This window comes from Myotis yumanensis, unplaced genomic scaffold (assembly GCF_028538775.1).
Source record: "Myotis yumanensis isolate MYYU_CA2020_CCGP unplaced genomic scaffold, mMyoYum1.0.hap1 SCAF_2, whole genome shotgun sequence".
NCBI classification, from domain to species: domain Eukaryota; kingdom Metazoa; phylum Chordata; class Mammalia; order Chiroptera; family Vespertilionidae; genus Myotis; species Myotis yumanensis.
The window spans coordinates 158,819,426-158,844,931 of NW_027223753.1; the positions used below are offsets into that span (position 1 = coordinate 158,819,426).

The 25,506-nt window shown below is 38.0% G+C and overlaps 1 protein-coding gene across 1 annotated transcript in view; it reads right to left on the reverse strand.

Moving 5' to 3' along the window:
• Positions 1-339: 339 nt before the first annotated feature.
• Positions 340-25,506, reverse strand: part of IQCB1 (IQ motif containing B1) — a 40,695-nt gene continuing 15,528 nt past the window's right edge. Inside the window, exons 8-15 of the mRNA XM_070403572.1 lie at positions 22,078-22,256; positions 19,785-19,894; positions 19,169-19,278; positions 10,960-11,102; positions 8,084-8,232; positions 3,959-4,090; positions 1,960-2,116; positions 340-877 (exon numbers count right to left, since the gene is read on the reverse strand). Of these exons, the coding sequence (XP_070259673.1) occupies positions 648-877; positions 1,960-2,116; positions 3,959-4,090; positions 8,084-8,232; positions 10,960-11,102; positions 19,169-19,278; positions 19,785-19,894; positions 22,078-22,256 (1,210 nt within the window). The 3' untranslated portion in view covers positions 340-647. The remainder of the gene's footprint in view (positions 878-1,959; positions 2,117-3,958; positions 4,091-8,083; positions 8,233-10,959; positions 11,103-19,168; positions 19,279-19,784; positions 19,895-22,077; positions 22,257-25,506) is intronic.

The following is a 25,506-nucleotide window of genomic DNA, read 5'->3' on the forward strand; positions in this document are numbered from 1 at the left end:
AACATAACAGAAATTAAGCATTATATTTAGCTCTGAGATTCCTAGGAGACAAGACCAATAAGGAAATGGTGGGCTTTATATTTCTTATAGAAAGAATGCAGTTTTTATATGGAGACATTTTTTCTTGCATTGAATCCTAGGATTTTTAAAATGTAGTTCCTTCTAGAAATAACAAGATAGAAATTGAGTTCAAATAATATTTTGTAGAAAATAGTTAAAATGTTTATCAGTTAATCTTTTCCTTACTTTAATAAAGGCCAAGAGTACACTTTCTATATTAATAGAATAGGAATTTTAATAATAAATGTGAAAAATTAAAGTAATCCTGACAAGTTTTTCAGAACTGTTGAAGATATTTATTTTGAAAACAACTTTAGTTGAAAAACAGCAGAAACAAAAAGAGAAATATCACATTTTATAAAAGCAATAGAATGACATGCTGAGTTTAGTTCCACAATAAAAGCCACACAATTTGTGTGTGTGGCCAGGGATGGAGGTGTGGGAAAAAAAAGAAAACTGAGATAGAGGTAGAAGGTAACTCTTTGCTTAGAACCTCTGAAAAACCGTAAGTTTTGTCAAAGCATGCCAGAGGCAACCAATATAATCTCCTGAAATGTAGGATTTACATCATTTCTCAGGGTAACTCGTTAAGGCGGTTTGGTTCCACCAATGAATAAAGTTCCTAATTCTATACTAAGCTCATCCTTTGGGACATCAATCTCATCTCCTGCTTCTTCCCCGAGCTTTTTCCACCAGGGTGCTTGTATATGCTTCAGAGTGGTGAGATGGGCCTGCTTGGCCTTGGCCGCCACAGGTCTGGATCTACTTAGGAAGAGCTCAGGTTCTTTCCCTTCTGCCTCCTTCAGACTTGGTGCCTCTGTAGTAAATAGAAAATAAACAGGTAAGTGGAAGAGTTCTGTACAAACAAGGAGGAACTTGGGAACTAGAGTCAAAATTCTGCAATAACAGGCAGGAACAGGGTTCCAACTCTGAATCTATCATCATTGCTAAGTCTAGATGGCATGTAACTATTCACAAGTTGTAGCTGTGGTGTGGCTGGCAGGAACTGCACCCACTCCCTCATTCTGTGTTTAAAAGAATAAAATAAGATGCAGATTTATTTATAAGCAGGGATATTTAAAATAATAGCAGAACTCCATCCTACAGATGAGAGTCTCAGTTATAGGCACTTATTCATTCAAAAATACAAAACTTTCAAGTAATGTCATTAAATAGAGGACCCCAGCCCCCTCTGCTCCACATATACTTCAAGTGTTTTAGAGGCTGACTGAAACACTATGGCTTCACGGATGGGATAGCTCATTAAAGCACCAATGATGACTAGATGAATTCAATTTTGTGAAAGCCCTTCATTAAAAATTATAAAATGGCACTGTAACCACTGCTATCATCTACTTCTAAAATATGATTAACAGCTTTTGAGACTACATAATAGAATCTGGCTAGTAGGTCTTAGTAACTTTTTTTTAAAAATTGATTTCAGAGAGGAAGGGAGAGGGAGAAAAATCAATGAGGAGAGAGAATCATTGATTAGCTGCCTCCTGTACAGCCTACCCCTCCTCCACCCCGGGATCAAGCCTGCAACCTGGGCATGTGCCCTGGCCGTAATTAAACCTGTGACCCTTCAGTCCACAGGCCGATGCTTTATCTACTGAGTCAAACCAGCTATGGCTGGTCTTAGTATCTTTAAAGTGAATAACTTTGTCTGAGCTGATGCACATGAATGATAGAAAGGCTGGAGGAAGTAGTCAAGAAGGAGGTTATGGGATCTGCATCATTTGGAAACACTGGGTGTTGGTATGACCTAGAAGTAGAAATTTCTAAGGATAGGAGATGGACTAAAAGACCACTAAATGGTGTTTTCCTTCTGAAGATTTTTAATATCACAAAATCTTGTAAAGGTTCCTTTTAGAAAATAAAAATGGAATGAGCACATACTCATTAACTGCTCAATGTTGGTACTGATCTGCGCCTTCAGAGCATCTCTGTGCTGTTGGGCTCTATCTTCTAGGGCTCTGCCCATGAAGTAGTGTTGTAGTCGTTCTTGTGCTTGGGAATGGAGCTCTCTGCTGGCCACGTCTGACATCTGAGAGCTCTTGAAACAGAGGACATAAAAAATTATCACAGGAAGGACATATATACCAAAGTATGTTTCCCTCAACCACTTAGCAGAGGTTCCAGAATGCTTAATTGTCTCTAATCTTATCAGTTGATTGTTATGACTGATGTCTACCTTCTACTCTTGTGCAAGCATTTAAATAGACTCTTAAAAGCAGCTTCAGATGAAAATACAGGTGGGGAAGTTTCTTTTTGGTATGCTCCTATGCCTCACTTCCTCACCCAGTGTGGTATTCTGGGAGAAGAGAGAAGACCTAGAAATTATAGTAAAAATTATAAATGGTTTGGTGAAGACATCGCCTGGAAGAGAAGTAATAAGGCCAACCCTTCTGTTCTAGACCCCACCTGATAAGACTATCTTGTTATATTACGATTCCCAAACTTATCTAAGCCATCTTATAACTGCTTCTGATTTTATAGAACAAGGGACAAAATCAGCTAAAGGGTCATGTTCTTTTGGCCAGTCAGCTACTTTAAAGGGAACTTAACTAATTAGTTTGGAGAAGAATGAAATTTAACTTTAAAGCTGCTAAAGCTTCCAACACCACAAAAATTCCAATTCCTGCATCTTGGATACAGCTCTGTTCCAGCTAACATCTCACTTTTCAACCATGGAATTTTAAACAGGTGCACTACAAAATGGCTAAAGCAGAACTTTAAAAAAATAATAATTTTATTGATTTCAGGGAAGAAGGGAAAGGGAGAGATAGAAACATCAATGATGAGAAAGAATCATTGATCGGCTGCCTCCCGCACACCCTCCAATGGGGATCAAGCCCAAAACTGAGGCATGTGCTCTTGCCCAGAAGTGAACCGGAGACCCTTGAGTCTGCAGGGCGATGCTCTATCCACTGAGCCAAACCAGCTAGGGCTTATTTTTTAAACAGGAGTATGCATCAGAATCACACATAGTGCATTAAAAAAAAAAGAACATTAAAGATCTAAATGTAAGAGCTAAAACTATTAAACTCAAAGAAAAAAATGGAGGAAAAACTTCATAACATTGGATTTTGCAACGATTTCTTGGATATGAAACTGAAGGTACACACTACAAAAGAAAACATAGACAAACTAGTCTTCATCAAAATTAAAACTTTTGTGCAATCAAAGTTTTCTACTATCCATAAATTAAAAAGGAAGCCCAATGAATGGGAGAAAATATTTGCAAATCATGTGCCTGATAAGGGATTAATATCCAAAATATATAGAGAACTCCTAAAACTCAACAACAACAAAACATCCTACTATTAACATAGACAAAGAACCTGAACAGACATTTCTCCAAAAAGATAAAAAAAATGGCCAATAAAAACATGAAAAGATGCTTAAAATCACTAATAATGAGGGAAGTGCAAATCCAAATTACAATACCACTTCACCCAATAGGATGTAAAAATAACAAACGTTGGTGTGAATGTGGAGACAGTCTTGCTAATGCAGTATGGAAAATAACTGACTGGAAGCAAAGTCTCCTCCTATATTACTGACTACACATCTCTGGTCCATAAAATTACAGAGAAGACTCTAAATCCATTAACTCTATGGTAAAGCAACTGCTTATACCAGTGGTCGGCAAACCGTGGCTCACAATCCACATGCTGCTCTTTGGCCCCGTGGCACGGGCCCCAAAGTTTCAATCGCACTGTACGTGTGTGCCCGCATGGGGTATTTTGTGGGAGAGCCACACTCAAGGGGCCAGTTTGCTGACCACTGCCTTATACCATCAATATATGTACATATCCGTCTGAGACACTGCTTTGTTGGCAAATATCATGTACTAAAATAATGAAACACTGGTATAGGATAGAAGACTACATACTGGATGTCTTCTGACATAGTCATCAACATGTTGCTTCAGTTCAACTCTACGTGCATCAGTGAGTTCTCTGAGTCCTTGCCAAGGAGCAAATAGTTTCTTTTTTGTACGGCGTTTTGCTAGGAATTTAAGAGTCTGGGGGGAAAAAAAAGATTTATAATTTTTCTTCCCTAATAGAACTAATTTCTTCCTACCAACAAAATATGGAAGCAACAATACTGCAATAGTTGTTAACTCTGAGTGTGTATGAGGAGAGGTATGGGGCTGTGACAGGGATGAGAGAAAATAATTACTTTTTAATTATATTCTTCTGTAGTATTTTAATATTTTACAAGGATATATTCAAGTATTATTTGTGCATAAGCAATAAAGAGGAAAAACAGGAAATAAGCACTGAGTTCTAGTTTCAATTCTAGTCCCTTATCTCTATAGGACAGAAACAGTGACCCTAATTCTACTTAGCCTACAGGATTGTAAAGATCCAAGAGATAATCTATAAGTTAAAGCTTTGTAAATGAATGTTCTTCCTCATTTCCTTTAGAATGGAATTCTGGTAAAACAGAAAATCTTGTTAAAAGGCAAGATTTGGAGACAAATTTGAAATTATTCTGCCCAATTTTTTTCACTATTCTCCCTTCTTTGCAGTTTTTTTTTCCCCATTGAAGTTCACATGGTTTAAGGCAATGATTTTCATCTCATGACACACATAAACAAATTGCTAAAATTCTGCAACACACCAGATAGCTATTGTGTTGGCTGTTGTCATTTTTTTATTTGACAATCTAAGGGAAAAGAGGTCAGTGCTCCTGTCTAAATAGTCAGGTAGTGCATGTTTTAAAATTCCTGCACTGATATCCATGGGTTAATCCTTAGATGATCTTATTTAGCAGAGCTATCAGGTGTGGGTGTGATTCAGTGGTGGTGCAGGACTATTTGATGCAGATATAGCCTAAGATTAAGAGCCTGAGGAAGGAGATGGCAGAGACCTCTTCCTATTTTCCCAGCACTTTATTATTTTTTTAATGGCTTTAAAAAATCTTTGTAAAAGGTTATTCAGACTGTGAAAATAACAAATTGACCTAACATTCAACTATAAGGGATTGTAAAATGCTATAGGACCTGAAATCTATACTAATAAAAGGGTAATATGCTAGTCTGGACATCTTCCAGACATCCTTCCAGACAAAGCCACGGTGGTGGGGCCAAGGCAGAGGTGGTTAGGGGCAATCAGGCCAGCAGGGGAGAGCAGTTAGGAGGATCAGGCTGGCAGGGAAAAGCAGTTAGGCAGGTAGGGGGATCAGGCCATCAGGGGAGAGCAGTTGGGATCAGGCTAGCAGGGGAGAGCAGTTAGGGGCATCAGGGAGGTGAGTGGTTAGGAGCCAGTGGTCCCGGATTGTGAGAGGGATCCCGGATTGGAGAGGGTGCAAGCCAGGCTGAGGGGACCCCCCCTACACCTCCCCCGTGCACCGGGCCTCTAGTACTAATCTACACTAATAAAAGAGAAACATGGTAATTGGCGTATGACCGCTACCCTTTTCATTGGCTACTCAGTGAGTATATGCAAATTAACTGTCAGCCAAGATGGCTGCGGCAGCCAGGACGAGATCAGCGGAGCCAAGAGGCATCCGCCCGGGGTTCAGCGGAGCCGAGAGGCCTCCCGGCCCCGGGATCGGCGGAGCCGAGAATCCTCCCGGCCCCGGGATCGGCGGAGCCGAGAATCCTCCCGGCCCCGGGATCGGCGGAGCCTAGAGGCCTCCCGGCCCCGGGATCGGCGGAGCCTAGAGGCCTCCCGGCCCCGGGATCGGCGGAGCCGAGAGGCCTCCCGGCCCCGGGATCAATGGACCCCAGAGGCCTCCCGACCCCGGAATCGGCGGAGCCGAGAGGCCTCCTGGCCCCGGAATCAACGGAGCCGAGAGGCCTCCCGGCCTCCTGCATCGGCGGAGCTGAGAGGCCTCCCGGCCTCCTGGATCGGCGGAGCCGAGAGGCCTCCCGGCCTCCTGCATCGGCGGAGCCGAGAGGCCTCCCGGCCTCCTGGATCGGCGGAGCCGAGAGGCCTCCCGGCCCCCTGCATCGGGGGAGCCGAGAGGCCTCCCGGCCCCGGAATCAATGGAGCCGAGAGGCCTCCCGGCCCCGGGATCGGCAGAGCCGATAGGCCTCCCAGCCCCGGAATCAATGGAGCCGAGAGGCCTCCCGGCCCCGGGATCGGCGGAGCCGAGAGGCCTCCCGGCCCCGGGATCGGCGGAGCCGAGAGGCCTCCCGGCCCCGGAATCAACGGAGCCGAGAGGCCTCCCGGCCTCCAGGATCGGCGGAGCCGAGAGGCCTCCCGACCCCGGAATCGGCGGAGCCGAGAGGCCTCCCGGCCCCGGGATCGGCGGAGCCGAGAATCCTCCCGGCCCCGGGATCGGCGGAGCCGAGAGGCCTCCCGGCCCCGGGATCAACGGAGCCGAGAGGCCTCCCGGCCCCGGGATCAGCGGAGCCGAGAGGCCTCCCGCCCCGGGATCGGCGGAGCCGAGAGGCCTCCCGGCCCCGGGATCAATGGAGCCGAGAGGCCTCCTGGCCCCGGGATGGGCGGAGCCGAGAGGCCTCCCGGCCCCTGGATCTGCGGAGCCGAGAGGCCTCCCGGCCCCGGAATCAATGGAGCCGAGAGGCCTCCCGCCCCGGGATCAGCAGAGCCTGATGGAAGCCCTGTGTGTTTATGCACCCTGGGGGTGCAGAGGTCCTGTCCTAGGCAGAGGCCTATGGCGAAAATTTCGACTCTGAGAAGTAGCCTAGGGTTGGAAGGCGGCTCCTCTGACCTCAGTGCTGGAGAAGACCATTAAGCAGAATACTAAAGAAACCGATTTTACATCATTTCCCAGGTGGAGAACAGTTGGCATATAAGCCCCTGACCAGTGCCCAGCCTCTCCTCTGTCAGTCTATCTCACTCTTAAGTACCATGTTCTTTGTTCTGTCTTAACTGCAACTCATTTTTAAACTAGATTGCCTTTAAAAGAAGACTAAATAAAGTTTCCCTTAAGTTATTTAGGTGGTCCTGGGGCTGCTGGGGCTGCTGGGGGCCTGATAGAAGACACAAACACGCAACGGGGGGCCTGTATCCAGCAGCCCCAAGGCCCACCACCTTGGTGCTGGGGCTGCTGGGGGTATCAGAGACACAAACCCGCAGGCCCGGCTCCCAGCAGACCCAAGGCCTTTGTGGCAGAACTAAGGAGCAGCAAGCCAAGCCGTAGGAAGCAGCAAGTAGGTGGGCAGTAACAAGGGAGGGGTCCCGGACTGCAAGAGGGCACATGCTGGGCTAAGGGACTCCCCACCCATCCCCAGTGCACGAATTTCGTGCACCGGGCCTCTAGTACTAGTATAAAAGTTAACCAGGTATTAGGAAAACTGGTGATTAAATGAAATACTCTTGTGCAGTGTTTTTCCAAGGCATTCATATATATATAACCAACTTTACATAGGACTTTCTCAATTTTTAGCTACCTAAGAAATAATGATTTTGCTTTTGCCAGGTAAGGGAAGAATAGGAAGTAAACAACAGTTCTAGCCTTTCTCTGGGAAGTTATATATATATGTATATATATATTTACTATGTTCCAGATAAACCACAAGAAAATGATAATTTAAGAGCACCTTTCTGTAACTCAAAAATTATAATGATCAAATTATATTTAATACATTATCTGTGCATTAAAAACATCAAATATGACATACTGCACTTGCACAGAACTTTGAAATTTACAAAACTTTCCCATAAATTAGGTCATCTGACTCAAATAAAACCTGAATGAAAATGGTAGGGTAGACATCCTTTTAAACATCAGACACATGCTGAGAGCTGACTACAATAAATTAACACTTAGGTCCTTATCCTTGAGATGTTCATAACTCAAGTAAGAAAGAAAAAATTTAACAAATAAACATTGCTGTATGGTAAATGTGTATAAAGATCTATGAAAGTACTAAGGACTGAATTAGTTGGTAAGTTTTAAGAAGGTTCTTATTTTATAGAAGAGAAACTAAGGCTCAGAAAGCTAAATGAGTAGACCAAGATTTACAGCAGGTAAATAGCAAAGTCACATTTGAATCCATGTTTTTCCTCCTAATCTAGTACTTTTACTACATCAGACTCACTGCTCTCTGAAGTGTGACAGCTGCTTTATACTCCATGAGAGATGGCTTCTGTTGGTGAAAATTTTTCCTTTCCCTGTACCCTCTCCAATGTTTCTGGATAATTAATGCTGATTTCTCTTCTATTTCCCGATTATGTTTTTCCACCTGACCTAAAAGGAGGACAGACACTATTACAACCTACTCATTTCTATGCTTTCTCACTCAAATTCTGGAACCAGGACAATGATAACAGAAATCCTGCAGTTTTGTTTTTTTTTTAATACTGTTTACTTATTTTCCCAATTCCATTATTTTATATGATTCTAAAATTTCAGAAAGAGCTTTAAAAGGTTTCTCAGATTTCAGATTATACAACTTCTTTAGAGAAAAGACTCATATGTTTTGTGTCACAGAAAAAAGGGCTGAAAAATCCAATAGCAAGAACATTTAGAAAAAAGAATCACAAGCACATGGTAAGAAAGTCATTTAGTACCATCAGAGGGAAAGGGCAAAACATATGTATGCATTATCCACTCTGTGTGCTTTTAACTTTCTCTCCAGTCACCCACTCAATTCTACTGATTACTTTCTTTTTACTTTATCAGAGTTAGTCAGCATATAGCCCAGGGTTCACAGTAGCTAACTGATAGAACAAGGCAATAGAAGGTAATAATAAAAAGGGATGTATTTGAGAGATAGTTTCAAAAAAAAATATTTGATAGATTTAATGACCAACCAAATGTGGTGGTAAGAGAGGGAAAGAACTCTAGGATGTCTCACAGATCAGAAACTGAGTAGACTGTTGGTGCAATGACCTGAGATTAGGAATACACAGAGAGGAAATTAGAGGGGAGAGATAAGGACTAGATTTTGGGATGTTTGTAGATAGCTAAGTAAAGCTATCCCACAGGCAGCTGGCTACATAGCTATGTTGTCCAAAATAGTTGAAACTAGCCACAATGGCTACTTAAATTTAAATAAAGTAAAATTAATAATTCAGGTCATCAAGTACACTAGCCACATTTCAAGTACTCAATAGTCACCTCTAGCCAGTGGCTAAGTATTGGACAGTGCATATACAGAAAATTTCATTTTGTAGAAAGTTCTGCTGGACCAAGCTTAGGAGAGTGGGTAAGGATGGAGACAAGATTTCAAAGTACTCAGCACTTAATAGTTGGAGCTACAGTTATGAATGAGATACCTTAGGAAGAGCAACATGAGAATAATGGGGTGGAGTTGGAATACCAAGAAACATCTATATTTATGGAAAGGAAGAGATAAAAAACTAGTGAAGGATACTCGAAATGAGTAGTAGGAAGGGAAGAGGAAGAACAAAAAAAAGCATCTTGAAACCAGTCAGATTTCTCAGAATACATTTTAATATTACTTTCAACAAACAACAAGTGTTGGCAAGGATGTGGAGAAAAGGGAACCCTTGTGCACTGTGGTGGGAATGCAAGTTGGTGCAGCCACTGTGGAAAGCATTATGGAGTTAACTAAAAAAAATTAAAAATGGAACTGCCTTATGACCCAGCAATTCCATTTCTAGGAATTTATCCGAAGAAATCTGAAACACTAATTCAAAAGAATATATGTATGTTCATTGCAGCAGTATTTACAACTAGAGGCCTGGTGCATGAATTTGTGCACCAGTGGGTTCCCTTGGACTGGCCTGTGGGATGAGGCTGAAACCAGCTCTCTGACATCCCCCGAGAGATCCCGGATTGTGAGAGGGCGCAGGCCAGGCCGAGGGACCCCACTAGTGCATTATCAGGGCTGGGGAGGGTTGTGGTAGGTTCTCCAGCTGGGGAGGAACCGTGGGAGGGCTCCAGGGCATGTCCAGCCCATCTTGCTACGTCCCGATAGGCCAGACCCCAGCAGTATGCTAACCTACCAGTTGGATCGCCTGCCCCATGGTGGTCAGTGCACGTCATAGCAACTGGTCCACTGGTCAACTGTCTGCCCACATCATAGTGAGTGGTTCAGCAGCTTTAGCATATCATTAGCATGTTACACTTTGATTGGTTGAACGGATGACCAGATGACTGGACACTTAGCATATTAGGCTTTTATTATATAGCATAGTCAAGATTTGGAAGCGGCCTGAGTGTCCATCAGCAGGTAAGGGGTTAAAAAAACTGTGGTACGTTTACACAATGGAATACTACTCTGCAGTAAAAAGGAAGAAAATTTTACCCTTTGCAACAGCATGGATGGACCTGGAGAACATTATGCTAAGTGAAATAAGCCCGTAAGGAAAAGATAAATATCATACGATTTTACTTAAGTGTAGAATTTAATGAATAAACTGAACTACCAAGCAAAACAGAAACAGACTCATAGATAGAGAGCAGGCAGATAGCTCTGGTGGAAGAGTGTGGTGGTAGTTGGAGGGTGGAAGGATTAAACAAAAAAAGAAAACAAAAGAGAGAGAGAATTCATGGACATAAACAACAGTGTGTAGATATTTGGGGGATAGGAAGAGGACATCGAGGGGATAAATGGTGATGGAGAAAATTAAATTAAAAAAATTTCAGGTTAGTGTGTTAAAGGTGGCAAGAAGGTGTCAGAAAATTTGTATTGAGGCATGAGTAAAGTTCTGGTGGTAGAATGGTCATATTCTAACTCCTTATTTCAATTCACTGACAGCTATCTTTAAGAATATGTTTACCTATTTCACTAATTTATCTGAACGGTAAGAATAAAAAAAATTAGTGGAGAGGTAGCTCATCATTAACTAAGAGGCCTTAATCAGAAAAATAGTAACTTTTCTTTTGAGTCAAGAGATTGAAAAGGTCCAAATTTTAAAAAAGAAATCATCAGGTAACTAGGAAATCTGGTTTATTAAATGATATCCTAAACATTCTTACATTTATAAAATTGATGCTGCCACCCACCTGGATGAACGATTTCAAGCATATTCAGCCGTACTTCTCGGGAAAGTCTCATGGCTCTCTGCTTTTCAAGTTGCAGTTGTAATCTGTAGTCCTCTTCTTCCTTCTGCCTTTTTAGTTTTAGTAATATCTTTGCTCGTTTGGATCTGTGATGGAAACATTAAATACCATATGTACAATTTTCATAAATCATATGTCCACTCAGAAGTATATGAAAAAATGCTTAAACTCATTAGTAATCATATAAATATTGTTAAAAAATTTTTTAAACATAATTCCTAGTGTTAGAGAACGATGAAATAAATTTTCATGTGCTGCTGCTATACAACCTTTTGGAGAAATATTTAAAATACATGTCGCCCTGGCTGGGTAGCTCAGTTGCTTAGATCATCATCCCAATGTGCCAAGGTCTCTGGTCAGTGCACATATAAGAAACAACTAATGAATGAATAAGTAAGTGGAACAACAGTCAATGTGTGTCTCCCCGCCCCGCTTCTTTTCTCTAAAATCAATAAAAAGAAAAGAATATATCAAAAGCCTTAAAAATATTAACCAATTAATTATATGTCTAATAATTTTCTTAAGGAAAAACGTGTTATATATTATTCTCCATAGCATTACAACAGTAACAAGTTGAAAACAAAAATACGCTCACAATAGTGAGTTGGATAAATAAATACTGGTTCATTCAATGGATGGGTACTATAAAAAAATAAAAATTTCAAAGAATATTCAGTAACATGGAAAGACACCAACAATCTAAGTCAAGTGAAAATAAAATCAGGATAGAGAAGAGATCCAAATTGTTTAAAAATATATGTGTGTGTGTGTGTGTATTTACTTATATAGAAAAACAAATGATTAAAAACAAAACTTTCAACACATGCATGGTGTGATTATGGATGACTTTAATTTTCTTTAGATGTTTACATACTTCTCAATTATTAATATTATTTTTGTAATGTGGCCACAAAATTTTATTTAATTAGGATTTTTGTATTATCTGCTTTTACTCAACAAAATTTCTCCTTAGCCATTTCTAGCCAGTTTTGAATGCTTCCTAAATTACTATGTAAGGAGATCACATGTGTCAGTCTCTAATAAACATACTATACTCAAAATTCCTTCAGATAACCATAGAGAAAGAAACCAAAGAGGATAAAAGAGAAGCAGAATGCATTATTTATCTATATAGATTTAATTTGCACGTATCTCACTCAAGAGCATTTGCTTTCTTATAATTAAATGGCCAACAAATGTAGTCAACTTGGCCATAGCTCTGTAGTATTAAAAGGCAGACTTCATAATGGTGTAGAGACAGTTATAATGATTTTTAACTCAATTTCTTGTGAAAATGCAAAAACAAATAAGTATAAGACAACTTTAAAAGAAAGTATTTTAAAGTAGAGAAGAAAACTCAGAAAATAATTTTGATAACATTTCATGCATGTTGTTTTGTTTTTTTTCCATTTATATCTTTTTTAATATATATTTTTATTGATTTCAGAGGAGAGGGACAGAGATAGAAACATCAATGATGAGAGAGAATCAATGATCAGTTGCTTCTTAACCAGTTAACTGCCACGAGTCCAAAATGGAAACCATCCCCACTGAGTCTATAGACGCTTATGGCCTACAAAGGGTTAACTGCTACTTATTACAATTTGTTCTCTTTGGTTTTACACTTAGGCCAAAGTTGAGAGTTTATTTGTTTCAAAATGTCTTTCTTATAATTCCAAGATTGCTGCAGAGTAATTGGAAGCTACACTCACCTCCTCCCTACACCAAACCAGATTTACTGCTAAATTATAGAGCAAGCAATCTGAATATCCAACTGAAGACTAGCTGAACATAAGTATTATAACCAAGGAATTACATTACAGAAGCCACATAGAAACCAGTAAGATGAGCAGAGACATGGAAAAGGTCTGGCCCCCATGCCCATGTGCAGTGGTTCAGAATATCTTAGTTGCAAAAGTCCCCCCTGAAGAGTATGGTATCTCAAACTCACCAACTGAAAGTAAAAAGATGGAAATGGATATCTCATGCAAATGGAAACAAAAGAAAAGCTGGGGTAGCAATACTTATATCAGACAAAACAGACTTCAAAACAAAGTTTATAAGAAGAGACAAACAGGACATTAAATAATACTAAAGCATCCATTCAATAAGAGAATGTATCACTTGTAAACATATATGCACCCAATATAGAAGCGCCTAAATATATAAAGCAAATCTTGATGGACATAAAGGGAGAGACTGACAAAAACACAGTCATAGTAGGGGATTTTAACACCCCACTGACATCAATGGATAGAAATTCCAGACAAAAACACAAGAATAGTAGCTTAAATGACACACTAGACCAGATAGATTTAATTGTTGGTGGGAATGCAGATTGGTGCAGCCACTGTGGAATACACTATGGCAGTGGTCGGCAAACTGCGGCTCGCAAGCCACATGCGGCTCTTTGGCTCCTTGAGTGTGGCTCTTCCACAAAATACCGACTTCTGCGCATGGGCCACGAAGTTTCAATCGCACTGTATGTGCGCACCCGCATGTGGTATTTTGTGGAAGAGCCACACTCAAGGGGCCAAAGAGCCGCATGTGGCTCGCGAACCGCAGTTTGCCGACCACGACACTATGGCATTAACTCAAAAAATTAAAAATAGAACTGCTAATGACTCAGCAATTCCACTTCTGGGAATATATCCAAAGAAACACAAAACACTAATTTGAAAGAATACATACAGCCCTATGTTCATTTATAATAACCAAGATTTGGAAGCAGCTGAAGTCCCCATTAATAGATGAGTGAATAAAAAAACTGTGGTACACTTACACAGTGGACTACTACTAGGCTATAAAAAAGAATAAAATCTTACCTTTTGCTACAGCATGGACGGACCTGGAGAGTATATGCTTGGTGAAATAAGCCAGTCAGAGAAAGACAAGTACCATATGATTTCACTTACATGTGGAATCTAATGAGCAAAATAAACTAACAAAATAGAAAGAGAAATCATAGATACAGAGAACAAACAGCTGTCAGAGGGGAGCTGGATTAAAAAGGTTAAAGGATTAAGAAAAATAAACAAAATAAAAGCAAACAAAAACTCATAGACACAGACAACAGTACTGTGTAACCAGAGGGAAAAGGGGGTGAAGGGAGATAGAAGAGGGTAAAGAGGGGATAAATGGTGATAAAAGAAGACTTGAGTTTGGGTGAACACACAATACAATACACAGATGATGTATTATAGAATTGTACACTTGAAACCTATACAATTTTATTAACTAATATCACCTCAATAAATTCATGAGGGAAGGCAAGAAAGGGTGGGGGGGAGGTGGATAAGAGATCAACCAAAAGATCTGTATGCATGCATATAAGCATAACCAATGGATGCAGACAATAGAGGGTGAGGACCTGTGCTGGGAGGCGAGAGAGGGCTGGGAGAGGTAAATGGGGGGGGGGGGGGGGGGGGGGGGGGAGGAGACATATGTAATACTTTCAACAATAAAGAATTTAAAAAAAAATTAAAAAACAAAGCATAGTCTTTCTTTCCTTATTATCAAAGGTAGAAAAGACCTCAAGTACGTGTGTGCCAAAAGAGAAGATGTTCTAGAGAGGTTGTAGGGTGAGTTGAATAGTTCTAAGTACTTATTTTTTGCTCCTCCTGATAGTTAGATTAAGTAAAAACCTTTCCCTTTCCTTCCCACTAGCTGATGGAAGCAAGCCTCTCCTATGGACCTTCCCTCCAAAAGGTGTGCCTGTACAACATGTAGATAAGGGTGTTTCCCCTTTACCTGCTTATAGAGGGTAAAAGAGAACAGGCTCTAAACAGCATCGCCTTTCAAATTGATGAACAAAACAAAAAACCACTTGTTTCTAACTGAACTGATTATAAACACCTAGTTTGCATTACTATTAACTTTAATATACTAAACATAGTAATCATTAAAACTGCATCACTAGGACATTTGATATGTCAAAAAACCTGAGTTTGATAAACAGCTTAGGCATACAGGCTATGAAATATGGCAAACCTGGAAGACTATGCAGCATGCAGGTGAAAGTAAAATATAAACCAGTAAGACAATAGAAAAGTGAGGTTTGGTGATTGAAATTATGAGTAAAGGTGGTAAATACGTGTTTCTGGATTCATACACTGTAATTTCACATTTAAAAATATTTATTACGATTTTTAATGTTTCCCCCCTTAGTAACATTTTAGTGGGTAGGAGTGTCTATAATCACTTATCATTCAAATATTAAAACATTCTTAACTGGTTTAGTAGGCATATGACCATCTGGCATTTGTATAGCACTTCTGAAAATGAAATGACTGATTAGATATCATATTCTCTAATTAATTAAATGCATTCCATGATGTATATTTAACAAACATGAATCTTTGCCATAGAAGAGGGAATTGACCAAACTACCTGCTGACAAGACTTCAGAAATTCTCTAAGAATTCCTTTGTTGTGAAATAGTATGAACCTGTGGAATGCCATATGAATTAATGGGCAAAGCAGTTGATGGGCCCTTTTCCTTTACCCAACAAACATTATTTTTTGAGTAATTGCCACCTGCTTGGTACTACTGTCGTAACGGAGAAGAGAAACAATTATCCCCTTAAGGAGCTCAGTTTCAAGGGTTAGTTAAGTTAGCAGAATATGTTAGCAGGCAGTGAAGTGGGAGATGCTAGATAAAAGAAGGTGAAGAGATTAGCCAAAGAATATATATGCATAGCCCATGGACACAGACACAAGTGTAATGGGGGACATTTGTAATAGTGTCAACAATTTTTTTTTTAAAAAGGTAGCAGAATATGCCACTTTGGTATGAAGATTGAGTTGGAAGCAAATGAGAATCAACATATGCAAAAAAAGACGTTTCAGAGCTTTCCTTATCCAATTAAAAGCAAAAAGGTCTGAGAAATGAGGAGTGCCACAAATCCCTCTATCCCAAAGAAGTTTTATGGCCATGAATAAGATGGATCTGCACAAATAACCCCTATCTTCCATTCATTTCCCCAATATATTTACCTTCTGACAGTTTGCTGCCCTTGGAAGCCTAATCTCCTTTCTTTGTACCCACCATTTCTTTCAAAATTTACTAATCTTTGTTAGAATGTATATTAGCCCAAATTCTAGCCAACCCTTTGAGTTATTTATCATGTGAGGTTTCTTCTGTGTGATATGCACTGCACAAGTAAATAAACTCTTTTATCCTGTTAATGTGTTGTTGTTGTTTTTCTGTTAGTCTAATTTTCAGGGCTCCAGCCAATGAACCTAAGATGGGTAGAGGAAAAAATTGTTTTATTTTCCTACAAGGTCAAAGATATATAATTAAAATACATAAATATCAGCAACTCCATAATAGAAGTAGGTAAATTGTGAAGTTTCATAAAGTAAACTGGAGCAGCTGTAAGTTTCTACAGAAAACAATGCTGAGGAAAAGAGTACTTAACAGAAAATCAAGTTTCTGACCATGAAAAATGATTAAATTAAACAAAAAGCCCTGGCTGGGTAGTTCAATTGGTTGAAGCATCTGCCTGATACGCCAAAGTTGTGGATTTGACCCCCAGTTAGAGCACATACAAGAATCAACCAATGAATGCATAAATAAGTGGAACAACAAATCAATGTTTCTCTCTCTCTCTTTCAAAAAATCATTAAGTAAAAACAACAAGAAAAAATCCTCCAAGAAAGTACTTTAGCAAAGGTGACTAAGAAAAAGTGCCTCTTGCTGAATCTAGAGAGCTCTGATGCATCAGGGCCCATAATTCCATAACTGTGAGTGGTGGGCAGTCTCTCCTTCCAAAAAAACATGAAAGAGGGAAATGAATATGAGATAATGACCTAACCACAAAGGGACAGAAATAACCTTTGCAGAAAGCCCAGCTATAAAGGAAGCAAGAGAAATTTGCATAAACTGTTACAACTAAAAGAGGAGGAAAGCTGCTGAAGCTTGAAGCAAACTTGAAATTAAAAAATTAAATAAATTAAGCAATAAAACAAAATTAAAAAAAAAATTAAACAGAACCTAAAGGCTAAAACTATACGACACTCCAACCTAAAACTTCAAATCCAAAATACTGGAAACAAATTCATTATAATGTGAGATTTAAATAATTTTGGCTTAAAAGCTAAATTCTTTTTTTTTTTAAATATATTGTACTGATTTTTTACAGAAAGGAAGGGAGAGAGATAGAGTTAGAAACATCGATGAGAGAGAACCATCGATCAGCTGCCTCCTGCACATCTCCTACTGGGGATGTGCCCGCAACCCAGGTACATGCCCTTGACCGTAATCGAACCTGGGACCTTTCAGTCCGCAGGCCGACGCTCTATCCACTGAGCCAAACCGGTTTCGGCTAAAAGCTAAATTCTTTTAATGAAAATATTTATAACCAATCTGGTCTGGTTACGTAAAGCAATGGAATTTCTATTTTAAAACAATTTATTATGAATTAGATTCCATAGACTACTTCTGTTCTTTAATAATGCAAGAGAAAATAATCTGGCATATTTGGCAATTACTGTGAGAGTAAACATTAAATATCTGAATCCATGTAAAGAGTACCTTTAAATGTAAGAGGATAATAGCTGAGGTTAATAGCAGGTAGAATCCATAAATAATGAATATACTACATGAGGAAGACTATACTAAGAAATCTCAGCTCCTGAACAGAAGAATATATACACAGTGTCTCTCAAAGCAGTCATCATTTCCCTAATTTACATGACCAAAGAAATTCTTTTTAAAAATTCAAAAGGAGCTTTTAGGTAAGACAATAAACTTTGAGCAATGCTGGAATAGATTATACTTGCCTCTCATGAGGACTATTTAATTAACTAGATTTGCAAATCTTCAAGGGCAAAAAATGTGCCCTATGTATTATCCCTACCATTTTCTAAATGTCGGGTACTATACCAAAAAAAAAAAAAAAAATTATATTAATCATGTGAGGTACACAAGTAATTATCCCCATTTTATAGATGGAAAATTTCAGGCTGAGAGAAGTGGGGCAATTTGTCTAAGGTCTTCAGCCCATAAGTTGCTGAGGTGAGATTTAAACTCAACTCGATTTAGCTCTCCAATATCTAGTAAAGCCTCTGGCTTATATTTAGCAATTTAAATATGTTTAAAGAATTAACGCCTTTTTTTGCTACCAACAAAACTCATGCCCAATATTAATATCCTATCTTTAACTCTTCTTTGAAGGAAACCTTCATCAATAAAAAGAATGTCTACTAAGGGATACAGTTAGCCACAATAGCTTTAATACTTGCCACTAACCCATCCAGATTGTTACAGGCAATGAAAAGTGTGCTCACTCACACACACATGAGCCTTAGATGATCTTATGAAAAAGTTATTTATGATAAAGAATGCGTTTGTCATGCAGTCTAACTTAAAGCTAAATTTTAGTTCACTATTTTAAAATATTTTTAAAACTGAGAAATGCAGCTGCAGTTATTCAAAGAATAGTTTCAGTTTTTTTAAAAAAAGACACATTGACTTCTGGAACATGCAAGTTTCACTTTAGTAAACTAAAATTTAAGTTAGGCTGCCTGAGAAATCACTCTGAGAAGGCTCAACTGTATCATAAATTACCTGGGAGCTAAGTAATTTGCGTGTTTGTGCTCTTTTTATTGCCTCTAAGAAACTGGATGGGTTAGTCACATCAAAAACTGGGCTATGTCTTCAGTATTTCATTTTTAGTCCACTTAAAATAGAGATAAATGACAGATTATGTCATATCACAATAACCATATCTATCCATGCCCTCTTTACTTAGGAAGATCAGGTTAACATACTTAAATACACACACATGTTCTAATCATTATTACATATAAACAATTATGGCAATTTTTGGTTTTAAGGGTTCGAAAAGGTAATTGACTATCACTGGCTCCCTCTGTAGACTTGGCCAACAAACACTTCTTAAGTGAGTAAGACTGTATCTGTTACATTATATTCTTGTTTTACTTTATGTCCTTTGCTTGAACGCACATCTGGTTACTGCAGTGCTGTAACTCAGAAATTTATAGAACAATGAAAAGTAAGAATAAAAGAAACAGATTAGAAAATTGAAGAAAATCCCAAAACCCAAAAATCCTGTTTTCACTCAGCTGTACTCTAATAAGATATATGTAGCCTTCTCAGGTCAATATTCCTCTCACCAAAATTTTTTACCTGAAATTCCTCTGCAAAGTAATCACAGCAGACGGAAGCTTCTTTAATCTCTTCCTAGTTTGGAAACCCTTCCAATAAGCTTGAATCAAGCATGCTGCTTGATGTAGTTTCTGAAATTAAATGCCAGAATTTAGAGACATCTCTAAAAAATACTTTTTTTTAGAAGTTTACCTCTTAAATTATCAGCCCTGGGGAAGCATTAATAAGTTGGGCAGGAGGAAACATTTTCATAGGCCCATGACAGGGAAGACCTACGAATATTAAACCTGACCTCCCAAAGGAGGTATGTTAGGCTCACTTAGGCAATATATAGAATGTATTCAAGATATAGTCTGATGAGCTTCAAGTATTTCATAGTTCTGCTTATTTAACCATTTTATCTTCTTTGCTTGACAGCTTATTCAAAGATTCAAGGTACTAAAATCAATCCATAAGTAACCCTTTTTTCCATCAAACTATGGCTACTCTGGATCTTAGAAATAACTTAAAAAAGGGGGAGAGAGAGCAAAAAAAAAAGATTTAAGAGGCTATCACTCCAATATTTTGAAACTAAAGTGTTTATTGAAATGTTAGCAAATAATTTTTATAATTGCACATTATTTTTATAATTTAATACCTGCTCTTCTACTTCCTGATAGACCTTCGGGCTTAAAAGGCTAATGAGCTGTCTAAATTCATGACGAAACTCTATCCCCGACTTTTGCTTATTTAGTAGACTTCTGAGTCCTGAAATGGAATAACAAAGATACAACCATTAATAATAAGATATGATTTTGTTATCTAATCAGTATTAATTTAAAGTTAAAAAGGCTAATTTAGAAACAAATGAACACAAGATTAATCACATGATTTTTTTTTCCTTCTCTCAAAGACTTCTAGATTGAGATATTTAGGATACTCCTCTGTCCTAAGAATTATGTGCTCTGTGTCCTAACAGTTCTTGTACGATCTGATGCAAAATATGTCTAGTCAATCTCTTTAATCAAAAAGGGGGACTGGAATCATTGTGGTAAGTCAAAGAGTAGAAATACACAACTTATTTTCTGTTTTAACATAAATACCTTAGACTAAAACATTTTTAAAAAGATAATGAACACATACTTTGTAATACCTACCCAGTGGAAACACTTAAGCAGGCTATTGGTCATTATTATTTTTTACCTATTTAAAAATATGTATCTGTATATATATTTTTGTTGATTTCAGAGAGGAGAGGGAGAGACAGATAGAAACATCAATCATGGGAGAGAATTACTAATTGGCTGCCTCCTGCACGCCCCCATCCCCACTGGGGATTGAGCCTGCAACCGGGCATGTGCCCTGACCAGGAATCGAACTGTGGTCTCCTGGTTCATGGGTCGACACTCAATCACTGAGCCATGCTGGCTGACCTATTTATCATTATTAAGTAATACAGTATACAGTAATACAAACAACTTGGGGCAAATCAATAGCTTCCTGAGCAAATATTATAGAAGTGCTATAACAGTATAATACTGCGTTTTCATCCAAAATAAAACATAGTAGTATGAGGTACAAAGTAAGTATAATTTCCAAGGCATGTTGAAATGATGTATTAAAACGTATGTATTCAAAATAAATAAGTAAGCTACAATGGCTTTGGAGTGCACAATTGGGGAAGCCACTATATGGATCTTTTCATGATTTATATTCTCTTTAAGAGTGATGTTCTCAGCAATATTAATAACTGTAAAATATTTTGAAGAAACTGGATAAGTTCTACTATTGAGAAATGAAAGGAAGGAGAATTGTTAAGGTGAAATTCCTTTATAATGAACTGTTGTTGTAACAGTCGCATTTCTATAGAGGAAATCTATAGAAATTACAGATTTTAAAAATGTACATACACCTGGCACAAAATCAACTAGAGGGTTTTATTACTGGCAATTTCTCTCCCTCTGTCCTTTTAACACAAGATAATTACAATGTTCACAGTAATGTCTGGTGCAAGACAAGTTACTAAAGTGCCATCAAGAATTATAACAGGCCATTGTAATAGTTTTGGTATTAAATCCATCACATTGTATTCTAAAATTTTAAAATTTACACATAATATAACCCTGTATAAACAGGTATATTTAATAAACTAGAACCCATTTCCACACCATGTTGAATAAGAATAATAAATTAATGGCTCTGGCTAGCAAAGAAATAAAACAAAACTAACATATAACTTCATTTGGCAATTGAAAAAACAACATTGTGTGATCTTGAATAAATTTTCCATGTCTCTGTTCCCATTGCTATCAAATAAAGATAAGAGTAAATATCTCATAAGGTTATGAGGATTAAATATTTTAAAGCATATAATGTAGAGTAGTATCTGACACGTAGTAAATGTTCAATTAAATGAAAGCTACTATCTGGGAAGGGTAATATACTGAGCCCTTTCCGCCTTAAATTTTCTGACTTATTATTCACATACACATTTGATTAAAAGGGAGGGAGATGTTTTGTTTTTGAGGAAAGACAGTGAGGGAGTTGAAGTGTAATTATTAATTGATATAAATATCAAAAGGGCTGTCAATCTCTCAGGCACAGATTTATTTTCTCCAGTAAAGCTGGTAAAAAGTCACCAATCTTTTTGGTCATAATTTTATATCACTATATGGTATATTCTATACACAACCTTTTTGTCAGAAGGAAGTAAATATTCATTGTAAAAGATGATGAAATATTCATTCATCAACAATGTACCATATACTATCTGTTAAGACATGAAGATAGCTTGATTATATAAAGACTTTTTCCTGAATTGGTTACCTGTTGTGATAGGGTTTTATCTGCACATTTCAGTTAGAGACTTTTTCAAAACACAGGAATTGTTTTCCATAAACCATCAATGTTATTTTTTCAAAACTCAAGAAAAGAAAGAACATATGTACTACCTTTGTAGCAGGCACTTAGTCTTAGTAAAATCAAAATTTCCTGATGGGATTCTGCCATCAACAGTAGGAGCTTTGTAGCAGTACTTCTTAGGACTGGACTAGGAGTTGATAAAATCTTGAAAATAACTTCATCTAAAATTGAATGCAGGGTTTTTGCTTCTATTCTGAGTAAATCACCACTAATAGAATAAATAAAAAATAAAAATGTACAATTACTAATTGATACATAGATATCACAAAAAATTAAATATAAAATGTGCAGCAACTTGATGCCTGGCTGTGGCCTGATCCAAGAAAGTAACCATTAAAAAAATATATATATAAAACACACACACACACACACATTTCAGAGAAAAAGAAAGAGGGGGAGAGAGACGGAAACATCAATGATGAGAGAGAATCACTGCTCTGCTGACTCCTGCATGCCCCCACTGGGGACCCAGCCCACAACCCAGGCATGTGCCCTGACCGTGAAACGAACCGTGACTTCTTGGTTCATAGGTCGACACTCAACCACTGAGCCACGCCGGCAGAGCAGAGGGTAACTATTTTTTTAAAAAATGTATATATAAAAAAATGTATACCTTAGTCCCAAGAATGCAGCACAATAAATCAATTAATATTTATTGAATTCATACTGTGTATAAGGCACCATGCTAGGTAAAAATAGGTAATACAAAGTGGCCAAAGGCCCCTCCTCAGAAAAACTTACAATCAACTTGTGGAGTAAATATAAATGTGCAACATATTAAACAGATGATTCATAAGCTTCAAGACTTCAATAAGAGAAAGCAGCTTAGTGATGTATGAAAACAAAAATGCGATAGGAATTCAATTATCACTTTCTATAGAAAGAACTTTATTGTTCTTTTGGTATTTCATTACACTAAAAACCTAATCTTGCAGTACTGATGTCATGAAAAATTATCTCAAACTTAGAAATAGTCAAAAGGCGAAAGGGATTACTGGGGATCCTTTCACTCACCTCTCTAAGGAGTATATGATTTTCTAGGGATGCGCACCTTTGTTTGGCTATCTACGCACTATTAATTAGGATATTTTGTAATTCTTAAAAGGAGAAGCTGCTTTGTAGAAGATAATGGCAATGACGCTTACCTGAGAGCAAAAGATTCTTATTCAATAACACCATAAGTGACTTTTGTGCAGTAGAAAAAGTGAGGGTTGTACCTGGTACTCTCTACCAGTTCAACTTCTGTGATAAAATTTTCTTCTGGTTCCTCCTCCATGCTCCACCCAGAGATTTCTGACCATTCTTTCTCAGTCTTCTTTATTGGATCTCCTTCCCCAGTATAGAAGTTATTCCCCAGGATTTTATTTTCAACCAATTTCCTTTCTCACTCTATTCATATTTCCCACTGAGCTTATTTATCTTCTCTCATGCTTTTAACATCATTTGTAGGCTGATTACTCATAAATGTACCAGATTTCTTCCAGAGGTCACAGTTTACCTATTTACCTGTCAATGGACATTTGAGTCGTCTTGTTTTTGGCCATTACAAATAAAGCTGCTATAAACATTTGGGTACACAATGGAATACTACTCGACCATAAAAAAGAATGAAATACTACCTTTTACAAGAGCATGGATGAAACTTGAAGGTATTATGCTAAGTGAAACAAGCCAGAGAAAGACAAATATCATATGATTTCGCTTATATGTGAACTCTAAAGAAGAAAATAATAAACAAAATTGAACGAGACTCATAGATACAGACTGATGGTTAATAAAGGGGAGGAAATCTGGGGGCCTGGGAGAAAAGGTGAAGGGATTAAGAAGTACAAACTGGCAGCTACAAAACAGTCACAGAGATGTAAAGTACAGCATAGGAAATATAGTCAATAATATCATAATAACTATGGGGACAGGTAGGTATTTGAAATATTGAGTGGACCACTCTGTAAATTATTGTCTAACTGCTATGCTATACATCTGAAACTAATACAGAATATTGAATGTAAACTGTAATTGAAAAAACAACCCTGAAAAACAAGTTTGCCACCCTGACTACCTGAAATGCCACTAAATGGAAAAGAAATCTGAATGAGTTAAAAATAATTGAATCTATGCTATTTATTATAACATGATATTGGAATCTTGTACTTAGAATACAATATTTAAATACAATGATAGCTAAAAGAAAGACATGGTTTTATTAGTATGTAGTATTTTTCTCTGACTTTTAGAAACTTGAGGAATAAATGACAATTCTTTATTTAAATAAGAAATTAACAGAAAATAAACATCTTGAAATTAAAAAACACACTTTGTGTACAAGTCTTTACATGGACACTCATTTCACTGCCCGATGAGTATGTGTATCTTGTGTTTAACATAATTCACACTGATTCTGTCATCAGTCTCCCCACACCAACTCCTTATATTCTTTGTTTAGGTTATACCACTGTCTAATTACCCAATATGACACCAAAACTTTGTCATATTGGTGTCATACCTGAATGCATCTTTTATTGTGTCCCATATCAAAACGTCACCAAATCCTGCTGATTTAACAGCTTCATTAAAGTTTAACTGATATACAACAAACTGCAAATATTTAGAGTGTATAATTTGATAAATTTTGACTTGTTTCACCACCAAATAATCAAGTTAATGAACATGACCGTGGCTGGCATGGCTCAGTGGTTAAAGCATCAGCCTGCACATCGAAAGGTCCTGGGTCCAATTTTGGTCAAGGGCACGTACCTGGGTAGCAGGTTCCCCACCCCGGTTGGAGCATATGCCTGAGGCAACCAATCAATGTGGCTCGCTCTCTCTCCTCTCTCACCCTCCCCTTTCTAAAATCTATGAAAAAAAACAAAAATCAATCTATCAATCTATCTAATGAACATATCAACTCCCCCCCCACCAAAGTTTCCCTATGTTCCATTGTAGTCCTTTTCTCTTTGCCCTCCCTGGCACCTATCTCCAAACATGAAGACAAAAATGCTATAGGAATTCAATTATATACTTAATACAAAAGGAATTTTATACTTTGGTATTTCCTTCATTACACTAACAACCTTATCTTGCAGATGTCATGAAAATTATCTGAAACTTAGAAATACTCTAAAGGGGATTACTGGGTGTCTTTATTCTCACCTCATTCAGGAGTATGTGATTTTCTAGGGGTGTGCAATCACTGATGTATTTTGTCACTAAAAATTAGTTTACATTTTCTAGAATTTTATACAAATGAAAACATACAGAATGTATTTTGGCCTGTTTTTTTTTCACTGAGCACAATTATTTTGATATTCATCTGTGTTACCACATGCATAAAAAGTTCATTTGTTCATTGTTGAATAGTAATCAATTGTATGGATACACGTTTATTCACCTGTAGTAGACATTTGGGTTGTTTCTCATCTTTGGCTATTACAGATAAAGATGCTATGAACATTTGTGTA